At 39.9% G+C, this 12,515-nt stretch overlaps 1 protein-coding gene across 1 annotated transcript; it reads left to right on the plus strand.

The window, feature by feature from the left end:
• Positions 1-4,594: 4,594 nt before the first annotated feature.
• Positions 4,595-10,097, plus strand: LOC311158981 (ovalbumin-like; the record flags this gene model as incomplete). Its single annotated transcript, XM_084214780.1, has 7 exons — positions 4,595-4,762; positions 5,318-5,365; positions 6,628-6,756; positions 7,526-7,643; positions 8,400-8,542; positions 8,820-8,975; positions 9,693-10,097. The coding sequence occupies 7 exons, from the start codon at positions 4,595-4,597 to the stop codon at positions 10,095-10,097; spliced, it is 1,167 nt and encodes a 388-aa protein (XP_084070906.1).
• Between the last annotated feature and the right edge of the window lie 2,418 nt (positions 10,098-12,515).

The following is a 12,515-nucleotide window of genomic DNA, read 5'->3' on the forward strand; positions in this document are numbered from 1 at the left end:
CTCTTTTACATGACCACTATTAGTTGCCTGACTTGGGGATGAGCAGTTCTCTGGCAAGCAAATTAAGAGGAAAATTTCTGGTAAAGCTAATTTTCTTGCTTATCATCTAGTTCCCTAAACCACCTGCTGGGTGTTGTGGAATAGGTGGTGGGAAGGAATAGCAAGAAGGGGGCAGCCTGCCCAGTCTGGCAGATACATGAAGAATACTTGCTTTTATGGGAAAAATATTCCAGCCTTTGATGACTCACTTCTCCTTTCCTTGTTACTCACTGATGGGGAGAAGGTAAACCCTGGGAGCATACTGGTACCATTGTAGAACTGATGATTCAAAGGGCTCTTCCAAATGCTGAGATATGCAGGGAAAATTACAGTAAATTACAGTACTCAACACAAATTGAACTGCTGAATAAAGCAGACTCATTATAGTCTGGAGATACTTCATATGGCTGCAATTGCAGTATGAAATACAGGCTGAAATAGTAGAATTACCTGTAGAGACACAGTTTTCATACCAATTAGCTGGTAAGAGAACACAAAACACAGGCTGTTAGCTCTTTGATAAATAAAGTATCCAAAGAACAGCTATACACTTTTTTCAACAACTGCCATTGGAATTCTGTGTATATCTGGTTTGTCTCCAATTAAAATTACTTAGGTTAAAAGAGAAAAAGAGAAATTATCAGTATCAGAATTTATTAGCTTGCACAATCAGGCCTATATATTTTCAGATAAAATGTAAAAGAAAAAGCATTAATGTGATAAAGGCAAGTGCTTTAACATATTATCCCAAAAAGCACAAGTCTTACAACAGGAATTTTGTGTGGGAGCAAAGGAGGAGGTGTGGCTGAAACAAGGATGTCACTTACTTTACTACAGCAGAAGTAACTTTGTATTGTAATTTAAAAAAAAAAACAAACAAAAAATACTTAGGGATATCTAGATAATTCAGAGCCTGCAACAGAATACAGTATAAATTATAATTAAAAAACCCCTTCTCTTCTCTTTATGCAATCTTTTTTCCTTATTGCCATTTTAATCTACAAGACATGAAAAAAAATGTGAAAAACACCAGAAGCTGGAAAGTAGCCCCCTGCTGCTAGTGTAGTGGCAGCAGTTCCTATTGTGGAGGGCAGTGCTCCCACAAAATCATGGATGTTTACTTAAAAATAGAAGGTAAACCCTCCACTTTGGCAGCAAATGCTTCTCCTGTGGTAAAACTGTAGTTCGTAAAAGTTTGATGCCAAGCAATAGAGCTCGCAGAGCAGAGAAAAGCTGGAAACTCCAAAGGTGCCTGGAGCAGACATAACCCTGAAGGGCATTCCACTGCCTCCTCCCTAGGAACATGCTCCATGCCAAGTGTTGAACCACACCAGCACCCATGACAGCCTACAAAAGTTAGACTGGGCAAAAAGCAAAGCAAAAGATGTCAAATAGTATTTGCAGGAGGATCCATGGAAAGGTAACATGTGCTTGTCCCACACTAGAAAGATCTGTGGCTTCCCACAGTCTGATCACCGAGTAACTCTTTACATATTCACATTTCCACTGGACTTTATTCTCCCTGATGGTTGCAGTTCTCCTTGCTTTTCTCTGAAACTGTGCTTTCCTTTAAACAGTTTTTTAGTACCTATTTAGGACATAATTTCTTATTACATCTTCAAAAGCTTTGCAGTGGATAGGCAAGCAGGGCAAAGGAAGATTTTTGCATTGTCACTGAGAAAGCCAAAGAGGGCAGCTTTGAGTCACACTCCACCCTCTCCCTCACCTTCCCCCCTCCGTCCCCCCCACCATGAAGAAGACTAATGTTTATTTTCCTCAAAATATAAAAGGTAGTAGGTTTTATAGTAGGAAGTCCTGGTTCCTTATGGTCTCAGTCAGAAAGGCACTCAGGTACAGTGTACCCAGCATGTGTCCTACAGACAGACAGGCCATCCAAAAGCACAAGCAAACATTACTCTCAAATACTGCTCAGTAGTTCCCGAGCAACCAGAAGAAATTGCATGTGAAAATAAGAACAGAAAAATGTTGGAAAGAGCTGCTTTCCCAGCTCCTTGGTCTCTTTGTTTATGCCAGCATCAGAGGAAAGCTCCTTCTTCTCTTCAGATTTTTCCTATCCTCATTGCTGCTATAATATCCTCATTCTGAATGGGGAAACTAAAAACCACTCCAATTATCAGGCTCTGCACAAACATCCCTGCATTTCAGCAAGGCAAAGAACACTGTTAAGGATAAAGCAGCTTCCCTTCTTTTTCACAGAGGGTGCACTTACTGCTGTATGCTCTGTGACTTAACACACACAAATTTGGATTTCTATTGCCCACCCCTATGGCCTTGGCAGATGCCAGATTTGTTTCTTTACTGCTCATCAAGTCTATTATTTAATAAAGAATAACAGCTTGTTACAATTGAATTATATTTTATATTGTGCATTATGGTTGTCTAACAGACCATGAATGTTCCTGCAGGCAGATTCTGCAGTTTATTCACCTGCCATACTTACAAGGTATGGAAGATCTATGGGAATGGCCTGTGCAAGTACCATGGGCCTTGCTGCCATGACCTGCACAGAAAGAAAATTAAAAGCTGACTCTTAGTCATTCTTTAAATACGACTGGCTGGTTTAAATAAATTTCTGAATAGCTGAAAACTCTGGGGTCAGGCTTACAGCCCAGGAAATATGTAATTCCCGACTATTCCTCAAATCTTTTCCTCTTCCATGCCCATCTTCAGGCCCTTAAGTCAAAAGTGTTGCTCTAAATGTTTTCATCAAAATGAAGTTTTACAAAATGTGCTTTCTCCTCAGAGCCTTTCTCCCCTCTTCCTGCATGCCAATGCTGTAGAGCCTCATAGTTTGGCCTCAGGTAAAATACTGTAGGCTCACCTAGGCAGAGAAATGGATGTGGCTGTGCTTTTAACAAGTACAAGCCATACTCCACACCAGACTGCACTCTAGGAATATATTTCTGCATTTTCTCAGACCAAAAGCCTTTCAGCCTTGAAAACTAAACAGAAGGTTTTGAGTTTGCTCTAACATGAAAAAAAAATCCATTCCAAACCCCTCTCAATAGAATGACCATCCTGCAGCTGGCTTTACTTGGGATTACATTATTTTGGAAAGGTCAGATGGCCACCGTTCTTGAGGAACTTCCCTCTGTTCCACTGCACAGATGTTGTAGTGAGTTGTTGCATGTCTACCAGACCTCCAGCAGTTAGCCCAGCATCCTCCTTTCTCTTCATGATTGGTGGGAGTGCTGTGTTAGAGTGCTTTCAGCACTGAGAGTGCCTCACCCCTGAGGAGAAGGTTACAGCAGAAGCTGAAATAATTCAGTTTTAAATCAGATTTTACGTAATAAAGTTGACTTGCTGCAGATAGAATACCAGCTTAACATAGGCCTGCTCAGTGTTTCAAGGTGCAATGAATCGTGACAAAAGGCAGTGTTTGAAGATGACTCCTTGAAGGCAACAGTGGGAGTGTCTCAAAATCGTGCTCTATATATCACCAAGAGCCCAGGGAGCTGTTTAGCTTCAGCTGGCAATCTGGACAATTACATGCCTCTTTGAAGTTTGTGGGGTAAGTATTTCTCCAAGAAAATGTAATTTCTAATTTGTATTTTTTAAGATGGAAAAAAAAATTATATTAGGTTTAAGAACCTTAAGGTAAATATAAGACAGGTATGTAAAAAGACAGCATATACAGTAATTTTGCCTTGCCTTCTCATTATATCTTATACTGTTTGACTATCAAATAATTTTCTGTGTGCAAAATATGTGGCTTGTGCATCACAGCATTGAATAGAAATAGTACTTTTTCCTTTAAAACCTGTTGTCACATTAAAACTATCCTTTTATAATTCTAATATTGGGAATAACAGTATTTCTCTTTCCTCAATCTCACTTCCTGACAAAACCCATATATTTTATATATATTTATATATGTGTACATACATACATACATACATGCATGCATACATACATATATATATGCATGAGTGTGCTAAAAAGCATCAGCAGTGATGAAATGTCTGAAACAGGACCACAGGAAAGCCCTAAATTTATATGCCAGCATCCAAGCAGCTGTCTTACAGCTCGTATTATTGCTATAAACTAAAGAAAAGCAACCTCCAAGTTTGTGGCTGGTTTTACTAAGCAACAGTGAGAAGTAACCAAAAGTGTAGTGACTATATTTGATTTAAAGATGGAGAGCAGCCACAGAAGAAATGAAATATTATGTTTACATTGCCTCAAACACCATTCAGAGCCCTCTGGATGGCCATAGGGAAACTCACTCAATGTTATATTTATCATCTTGAAGGGTGGATGAAACTTTCTATTTCCTAAAAGGCAAGGACAAGGTACTATCTTGCTAATACGATCTTGTTGAAAGAAAACAAGCACATGTTCATATGTAAATGAATCAGGAGTTACAATATTTCTAATGATCACAGAATTTGTAGGCTTCACATACTTCACTGGTTCAGCATCACAAAACCAGCAATGAACTGGCGGTTTCTGGGCTATTGGCAATGCTCTTTAAAACAAGAACTACATATTGTGACCATAAAGTCATATTTCTGTTTGCTTTAGGAAACGCACCATGGGCTCCATCAGTGCAGCAAATGCAGAATTTTGTTTTGATGTATTCAAAGAGGTGAAACTTCACCACCCCAATGACAACATCTTTTATTGCCCCTTGAGCATGATTGCAGCCTTGGCCATGGTCTATCTGGGAGCAAGAAATAACACTGAGTATCAGATGGAGAAGGTAAGTGATATAAATGGGTACAAACTCTCTTTGATCCCTTTCAAAGAGGCAGCAGATTATCCATTTATATCTCCCAAACCTGGCTAGCAAAAAAACGGCTTTCTAAACTCTGGAGCTACTTTTCAGTTATTGCATTTCTCCATGAAGGGCAAGGACAACTTTTGGTTTTCATTAAGAAAGAGCAGTTCTGGAGGATGGTTAAGGCAGGTCTCTTGCTTCAGCTTATACTATCTCAGAGACCTGATTCCTTCCAGGTGGAAAGGACAACTTGAGACATACAAAAGATGAAACATTCAGAAAACAAGAATCATAGTTATAAATACAATGCTGTAAGGCTGTAGCTGATTTATGGACAATGCCATTAACTGGAAAAGACAGGATCTAAGCTGAGGATCACAATCCCAAATTTTCAGTGCAGTGCCTGGTTTAAAGCTCACATGAAATTTCTCAGTTCATCCATGTGCTAATCAGACTTGATTAATGAAAATCTACTTGGCACAAATATGAGTGACTGACAGTGGACTTCACATACCTAATTTCTACTTTCAATTGCAGGTTCTTCACTTTGACAAAATTGCAGGACTTGGAACTATCCAGACCAAGGTACAGAAATCTAAGGTACATTGATTTCTCTTTCACATCCTTTTCCTGTTCTGACTGTGTTTTTAGTAGTTTCAACACCTTGCCAAACCTTTGCTTATTCTCTTAATTTAAGAGATATAAGTTAAAAAAATACAACAAACCACCAAAGCCCAAAGAACAACAGCAACAAAACAAATGCCAAGCAAACAACCACCAACAAAAACAAACAAACAAAAACCACCCAAAATGAACAAAAACAAACCTCAAAACACCACCAGAAAAAGAAGACAGGCTGCACATATTGCAAGTGACAGGACAGGATAGGGTGCTTCGGGCACCAGGATACACTTTGGTGTAAATGAACTCCACACCTGCTAGTGCTGATGGTCTACAACCCTTGGAAGGGTCTCAGTACCTGCAGCCAGGGTACAGTAGGCAGACTTGCTGCTGAGACTCCAAAGTGGGACAGCAGAAAAGAGCCCAGAATCTCAAAGGATGGAAAGTAACCACACTCTTACAAAGCTGCAGGGACTTTTCCAGCCTCCAATTCCCACTGCTACCCCAAGGGCTCCCAGTACCTTGATACCTGTATGCTTCTGTCCATGTTAATCTACTGCCTCTGTAAACAAAACCCACAGAGCCTGGTGTGTCCCCATTTACTTGGGATACAAAACACAAGGTGAGACTTCAAAAAAGATGAGACTTTTTGGTTTGTTTGTTTTTTTTTTTTAACAAAGGCAGTATTGAAAGCTAGGGCATTTAGGGATTCAGTAAGCATTTAGAAAGGGGATGTTCAACATGATTATTCTCAAAAAATACAGTCCCACCTACTGTTTATCATTGTGCAGTTTTCTTACATGCTTTTAGCCTGTGTCACCATTCTTAAAATTTGAGACAGGTGATTAATTTTTTCGCTGTATTACAAAACACGTCCTGACTCCCCTGCCATCTAGCTCTCTTCTTCCATCTGCAGCTTCTGCAAAAAAATGCAATGAAAATGCAAGGAGTACTTGGGATTTAGAGGCTTTGTACCTATGAAAAGTCGCCAATTTCAATAATTAACCTCTAGAATGAGTGGCATCATAGGCTATGAATGAATTATACATCCTTAGCTGCTTATACTGAACATCCCTCCCATGGAACTCTTAGCCTCTATTACATGTTCATTTGCAAATGTTCAAACACTGTGTGTTTTCCCATGCTATTTGTACCTTATAAATAATCCTCTTTCTCAGAAAATAATCTAACAGCTATACTTTTCTGTCTTCTTACCAACAACTCAGTGTGGCAAGTCTGTGAATATCCACCTACTGTTTAAAGAAATTCTCTCTGATATCACTGCACCAGAAGCCAATTATTCCCTGCACATTGCCAACAGACTCTATGCTGAAAAAACAAGTCAGATCCTACCGGTAAGTGATCTCTTGCTAAATCCTTTAAAAATCTGTAATCCAGGAGGACTGGCTAGAGTAGATGACCAGTTAATCCAATAGTCCCTACTGGTGTGGATTTAGATGGATTTCTCTTTGCCATGGCCCTGGCAACAGTCTAAATAGAAAGCAATTTGAGGCAAAAATATGGCCCTATTAAAAAAATTACTGTAGTAATAATCAATATTATTAGTAATGTAACTCCTCACTCCCCACTTGCTCCCCCAAAGCATTTCATTTTAACTGGTTGTTGGAGTTTTTTTCAGAAAATAATTTGACTTTGGCATATTCACTTGAAAACTCAGCTCAAAACCAAATTTTGAAAGTGTCAAAATCTTTCTTTCACATTTTCAAAGCAAAAGATACAAATATTCTAAATCAATAGAACTTCTTATCTTTAAAAAGAAGGAAAAATGCTTTGAAGAAAGGAAGTGGACTTAAAGATGATAAAACAGTCTAAAATTGACCTGAAAACAGGGGGTTTGGATCAGGATTTTTTTCAGAAATTCTTAAACATTTTTGATATATGCTCTTAACTGGTCACGTAGTAAAGATGTCAGATCTGAAATTGTCATGAAACAAAATAATTTTTCTGGTCCAGTTTTAGTAAATTCTTTCAGGAAGTAAGCAATGAGAACACTTTAACCATGACATCACTACAAAAATCTTATTAGCCATATTTTATTTCACTTCCATATTGTTTTTAAAAAATTTCTAGTTCACTGGCTACCATTAATTGGTTTCTTTACAGATCTACTTAAAATGTGTGAAGAAGCTGTACAGATCTGGTCTAGAAATGGTCAACTTCAAAACAGCATCAAAACAAGCCAGACAGCGCATTAATTCCTGGGTGAAAAATCAGACAAATGGTAAGTCTGACAAGACTATGAAATATACTTCTCTCTGACAACTGTATTTTAGCAATTTCTGAAAGGACTAAACATTAGAGGAGAAATTTCCTCTTCCTGTCCCCATTAGTGGATATTTTCTGTGGAGAGGGATGACACTACTGAACTTGTGAGCCAGTGACAGAGTTAATTACATCTGACAAAGGCAGTGGTGCCGTGATATGCACACTTAATATGCACATTTTATATGCACTCTTTTTGTATCTGGAGAGATTAACTCATGTAAGGTTACTCTAGTTTCTCTAGAATAGTGGCATATTTTTACAAGGATGTGATGGATAGGTAAGAAGTGGGCTTCCAAGGGAGAAAGTAATGCATACTAAACTGATGGTGAAAAATCAATGTTTCAGAAACTTGTGCGCATTTATTATTTTGAGGTGGGAGGAAAAACCTAGTGAGAAACAAACATATTGAGAAAATCTGTGTTGGTTCTTCCCTCTCCCTTTCCTTCTTTTCTATAGAAATATTTATTTTTTCCAAGCACTGGTTAGACATGTTCCTGGGAATCTATAACACTCTTGAATCTACCTGTCTTCTTAAAGAAATGTCTGGCCAGGTGCCAGTCTTTCAGTGTATTATTAAATCATCCTCATGATCCTTAATTCAATGTGCAGACTTTTGGAGAAGGAAAAGTGAAGTGAAGGAGCAGTATATTGATTTACTTCTAAAACTATTGCTATGAAACATACCACTCTGTGCCCTACTTCTTTCTTAAAGGACAGATCCAGGATTTCCTTGAGCCAAGCTCTGTTAATCCTCAGACTGCGCTGGTCCTTGTGAATGCCATTTACTTCAAAGGGAAATGGAAGACCCCGTTTAAAGAAGAACACACTCAGGAAGTGCCCTTCAATGTGACAGAGGTGGGGGGCACAGACACAGTTTCTGGCCAGATGTGTATTTGTTGTATTTACAGTTCTGTTGTCATTGGCTGGGTGATTTACCTGGTGCCTCACTGTCAGATTTATGACAGCTGTGTCTGACAGAGCAAACCAGCAGATGAGGCAAAAATGGAGACACAGCTCTTTTCAGTCACAGCATGACTGATTGAGTCCTGTCCTTTCAAAGGCTCTGTACATTTGTCTGAACAAAGAAAAGGATTGCTCCCACATCACACCATCTCACATTTTGGTTTTGCAGCAAGAGAGCAGACCTGTGCAAATGATGTATCAGAACAGCACCTTCAGAGTGGCAAGAGTGGCTGAAGATAAAATTAAGGTGCTGGAGCTTCCGTATGCCAGTGGAGAGCTGAGTCTGTTGGTGCTGCTGCCTGATGACATCTCTGGCCTGGCACAGGTATGGCCCTGGCAGGGCAAGCAGAAGGGCTTGGCTGCTGTCAGACCTTTTGCTGCCCATGGACATCTCAGCTGCCCACCCCATGGCTGTGCTGGGTAGGCAGGGGAGCACAAAATCTGCCCAGGTGCTGAGGCAGAGCCTCTTAGGAGAGTCCTGAGCTCTGTTTTATAAAATGAAGGTAAAGCAGTGTAGTGCTGCCTCAGCCCTGCAGAAGAGGATGTATATGTAAGCAGTGTTATAAAATTACCCACCTGTACTCAAGAAAGGAGAAAAAGCAATGTAGTCTAAAATATATGAACAATCACTCATATTTCAGTAATAGTTTTAAATTATACAATAGAGTTATAACAGATGTAGAAGAGTTTGCATTTGTTAGGTGCTACAAAACGTAGGTAAATTTTCATGGTCTTGTTTTTGCTATCTTTTGCAAGCTGACTAATTTGCTAGTCTGTGAAACTGTTGGGTTGTGCCTCATGAGACACAAGATTACTTGGACAAAGGGGGATGTGTTAGGTTGGTAACAATCTGAATAAAAGGAGAGTGACACAGGCAGTACTGGAGAGACAATTAATAAAATACCAGAAGGATGCCAATAGGATGAGCTTCAGGAACCATTCTGGTCATGGTTTTACTTTCATGATAGCCTTGACAGAAATAAATGGTAGGAAGAAGTTGGATTTACATCCCACATGTTTCATTCCCTGCCTCTCTTTGCAGCTTGAGAACAAAATCAGCTTTGAAAAACTTGCTAAGTGGACCAGTTCTCAGGTGATGGAAAAGAAGAGAGTAAAAGTGTACCTCCCACGCATGAAGATTGAGGAGAAATACAACCTCACATCTGTCCTGACATCCTTGGGTATGACTGACCTGTTCAGCCCCTCAGCCAACCTCTCTGGCATCTCTTCAGCAGAGAGCCTGAGGGTGTCTGAGGCCATCCACGAGGCATACATGGAAGTCACTGAAGAGGGCACTGAGGAGGGCACTGGCTCAGCAGAGGACACAGAAGACATCCAATATTCCTATGAGTTTGAAGAGTTTAGGGCTGACCACCCATTCCTTTTCTTGATCAAACACAATCCAAGCAACCTGATCCTCTTCTTTGGTAGATATTGTTATCCCTGAAGAGAAAAGGGCTGGAAATAATGCTTGCCTACCCCTAAGAAACAGACCCCCTTTTCTCTAGTACTGTAGTATAATCTCATCTCTTCAATATTTTCTGCAAGTGTAAAGACTACTCTAAGTCATGCCCTTTCCTGAAGCTTCCATAGCAGAGACACACCTGCAGGTGAGGAAATAGCAATGTGTTTGCTCCTTTCCCTTCTCAAACTGGTTTCATTGTGGATTGAGCAAAGCAAAGAGTAAGCCCTCAGAGAATAGAGCCCCTCAAAGACCAGGAAGGGGCCACATGATTTTCACTTGAGGTAGGAATTGCAGATAGGGCTCCAAGTCTTTGGTATTCCATTATGTAGAAATCCATGGGCTATGCTCATCTCATTTCCTGTTCTCATCCTGCTAACAAACCCATGCAGTTCCCGAAACACTGGCTTTGAAATCCCCAGTCTGGACAAGATTCTGCTATGCAGGATGTTAATTGGTGCCTATGTAAATTTTTTTTTTTAACTTATCTGTTGGGAAATGGTGCACCAGAGCTGTCCTCTCACCATGAGTACCTCATGTAATACTGAATTTCTTCCAGAGGCTTTCTGAAGTCATGGAGAGTTTCCCTTCCACTTCTAAATTTTCAAGGAAATCTAACTTTGTCTAGGTGCAGCTATGTCTTGTCACAGAGTATAGCTTCATAGCCTGAAACATGGATATCTGCATGATCCAGGACTTAACTGCCAAGCAAAAGAGTTATCTGAATTCTTGTTTAAAACATTGGAAGTCACTTCAAATTTGAGAACATTTTGATTTTTGTGAAAAATCTTGTAAGCGATGTTAAAGAAACTGATTTCTCCATGGGAGTTTTGTGAAAAAACACAACTTTTAAAGTAATTCCTGTCTCTGTTGATCTTATTTAGCAAATAAACTTCAATTTGTTCCTGGAAAGTTCTCAGTTGTTCAAAACTCAAGAGCATTATTATTCCATGAATGTAGCTGGGCTTCTTTGTTCCTATGGTAGTTCAAGACTACATCTCTTGTTTTCAAGACATACACGAGAATCCTAATTTTCTCTGTCTTTTTTCCCAATGCATCTCCACGTATGGCTCCATTGGCACAATACTATGACCTGTTTTCATTCTAATCATATATTACTGATTTTAATGCACATAATTGATTTTTTCTTTCTTAACACAATAAAAGAAAGTTACAAACCCTGGTCATGAAATTATCTGAATTTTCTTTATTTTCTGGGTGGCTAACCCTTAAAATATAATACATTGGTAACTGTTGTGAGCAGAATGGGACTTAGTACAAAATCCTCCAGTTTTTAGAATTAATAAAGTTATGTAGATATGAAGTTTCCTACCCATTTATGAATCAAATGAATGGACACATCTATAGTTTGATTCCTCTCTGTAATACTGATTACCAAAAAATTGCCCAATGAAATATTAACTTGTTCTTATGTGTTCTTTGATATAATTCCAATGGGTATTAAAGATGCACTATTAGTTGGATAAATATTTCAAGAAAAACTGTTCCAGCAACTCTGTCATTTGAGATGATGAAATTATCCAAAAAATCATGTAACTCAAAGGGCATAGGAAAGAATAAGTAGATGGACAACCCTTAGGCAAAGCATTTCCCCACTGAGAGTTTTGAGAGGAGGTACTCTGTCACTAATATCAGCTATTCCAATAATAAGGGACAGGGAAACCCTGAATGTACATATAGACTGGGCAATAAGTTGCTGGAGAGAAGCCCCATGGAAAGGGACCTGTGGAATCCTAGTCAGTGGGATCCCTGGGGGTCCTGGTTGATGGCAAATTGAACACAAGTCAGCAGTGCCCTGGCAGCCAGGAGGGCCAAGTGTGTTCTGGGGGAATCAGGCACAGCATGGCCAGCCAGGCAAGGGAGGGGATTGTTCCACTACGCTCTGCCCTGGGGCGGCCTCACCTCCAGTGCTGGGGGCAGTTTTGGGAACCACAGTATAAAAAAGACCATAAACTATTGGAGAGCCTCCAAAGGAAGGCTATGAGGTTGGTGAAGGGCCTTGAGGAGAAGAAATAGAAGGAGCAGCTGAGATCTTGGTTTGCTCAGCCTGGAGAAGAAGAGATTGAGGGAGAGACCTCATTGCAGTCTGCAGCTTCCTCAGGTGGGGAAGCAGAGGACCAGAAACTTGTCTCCTCTCTGGTGACTCATAACAGACCCTGAGGGAATATCAGGATTCTGTGTCTTAGATACAAGGAAAAGACTTTTCACCCAGAGAATGTTTGGGCACTGGAACAGGCTCCCCAGGGAAGTGGTCATAGCACTAGCCCGATAAAATTCAAGAAGTGTTTGGACAACGATTTTGGGTACATGCTGTGATTCTTGGGGCTGTTGTATGCAGGGCCAGAAGTTGGACTACGTGATCCTAATCCTTCCAACCCAGGA

This window comes from Fringilla coelebs, assembly GCF_963513975.1.
Source record: "Fringilla coelebs genome assembly, chromosome: 1".
NCBI lineage: Eukaryota > Metazoa > Chordata > Aves > Passeriformes > Fringillidae > Fringilla > Fringilla coelebs.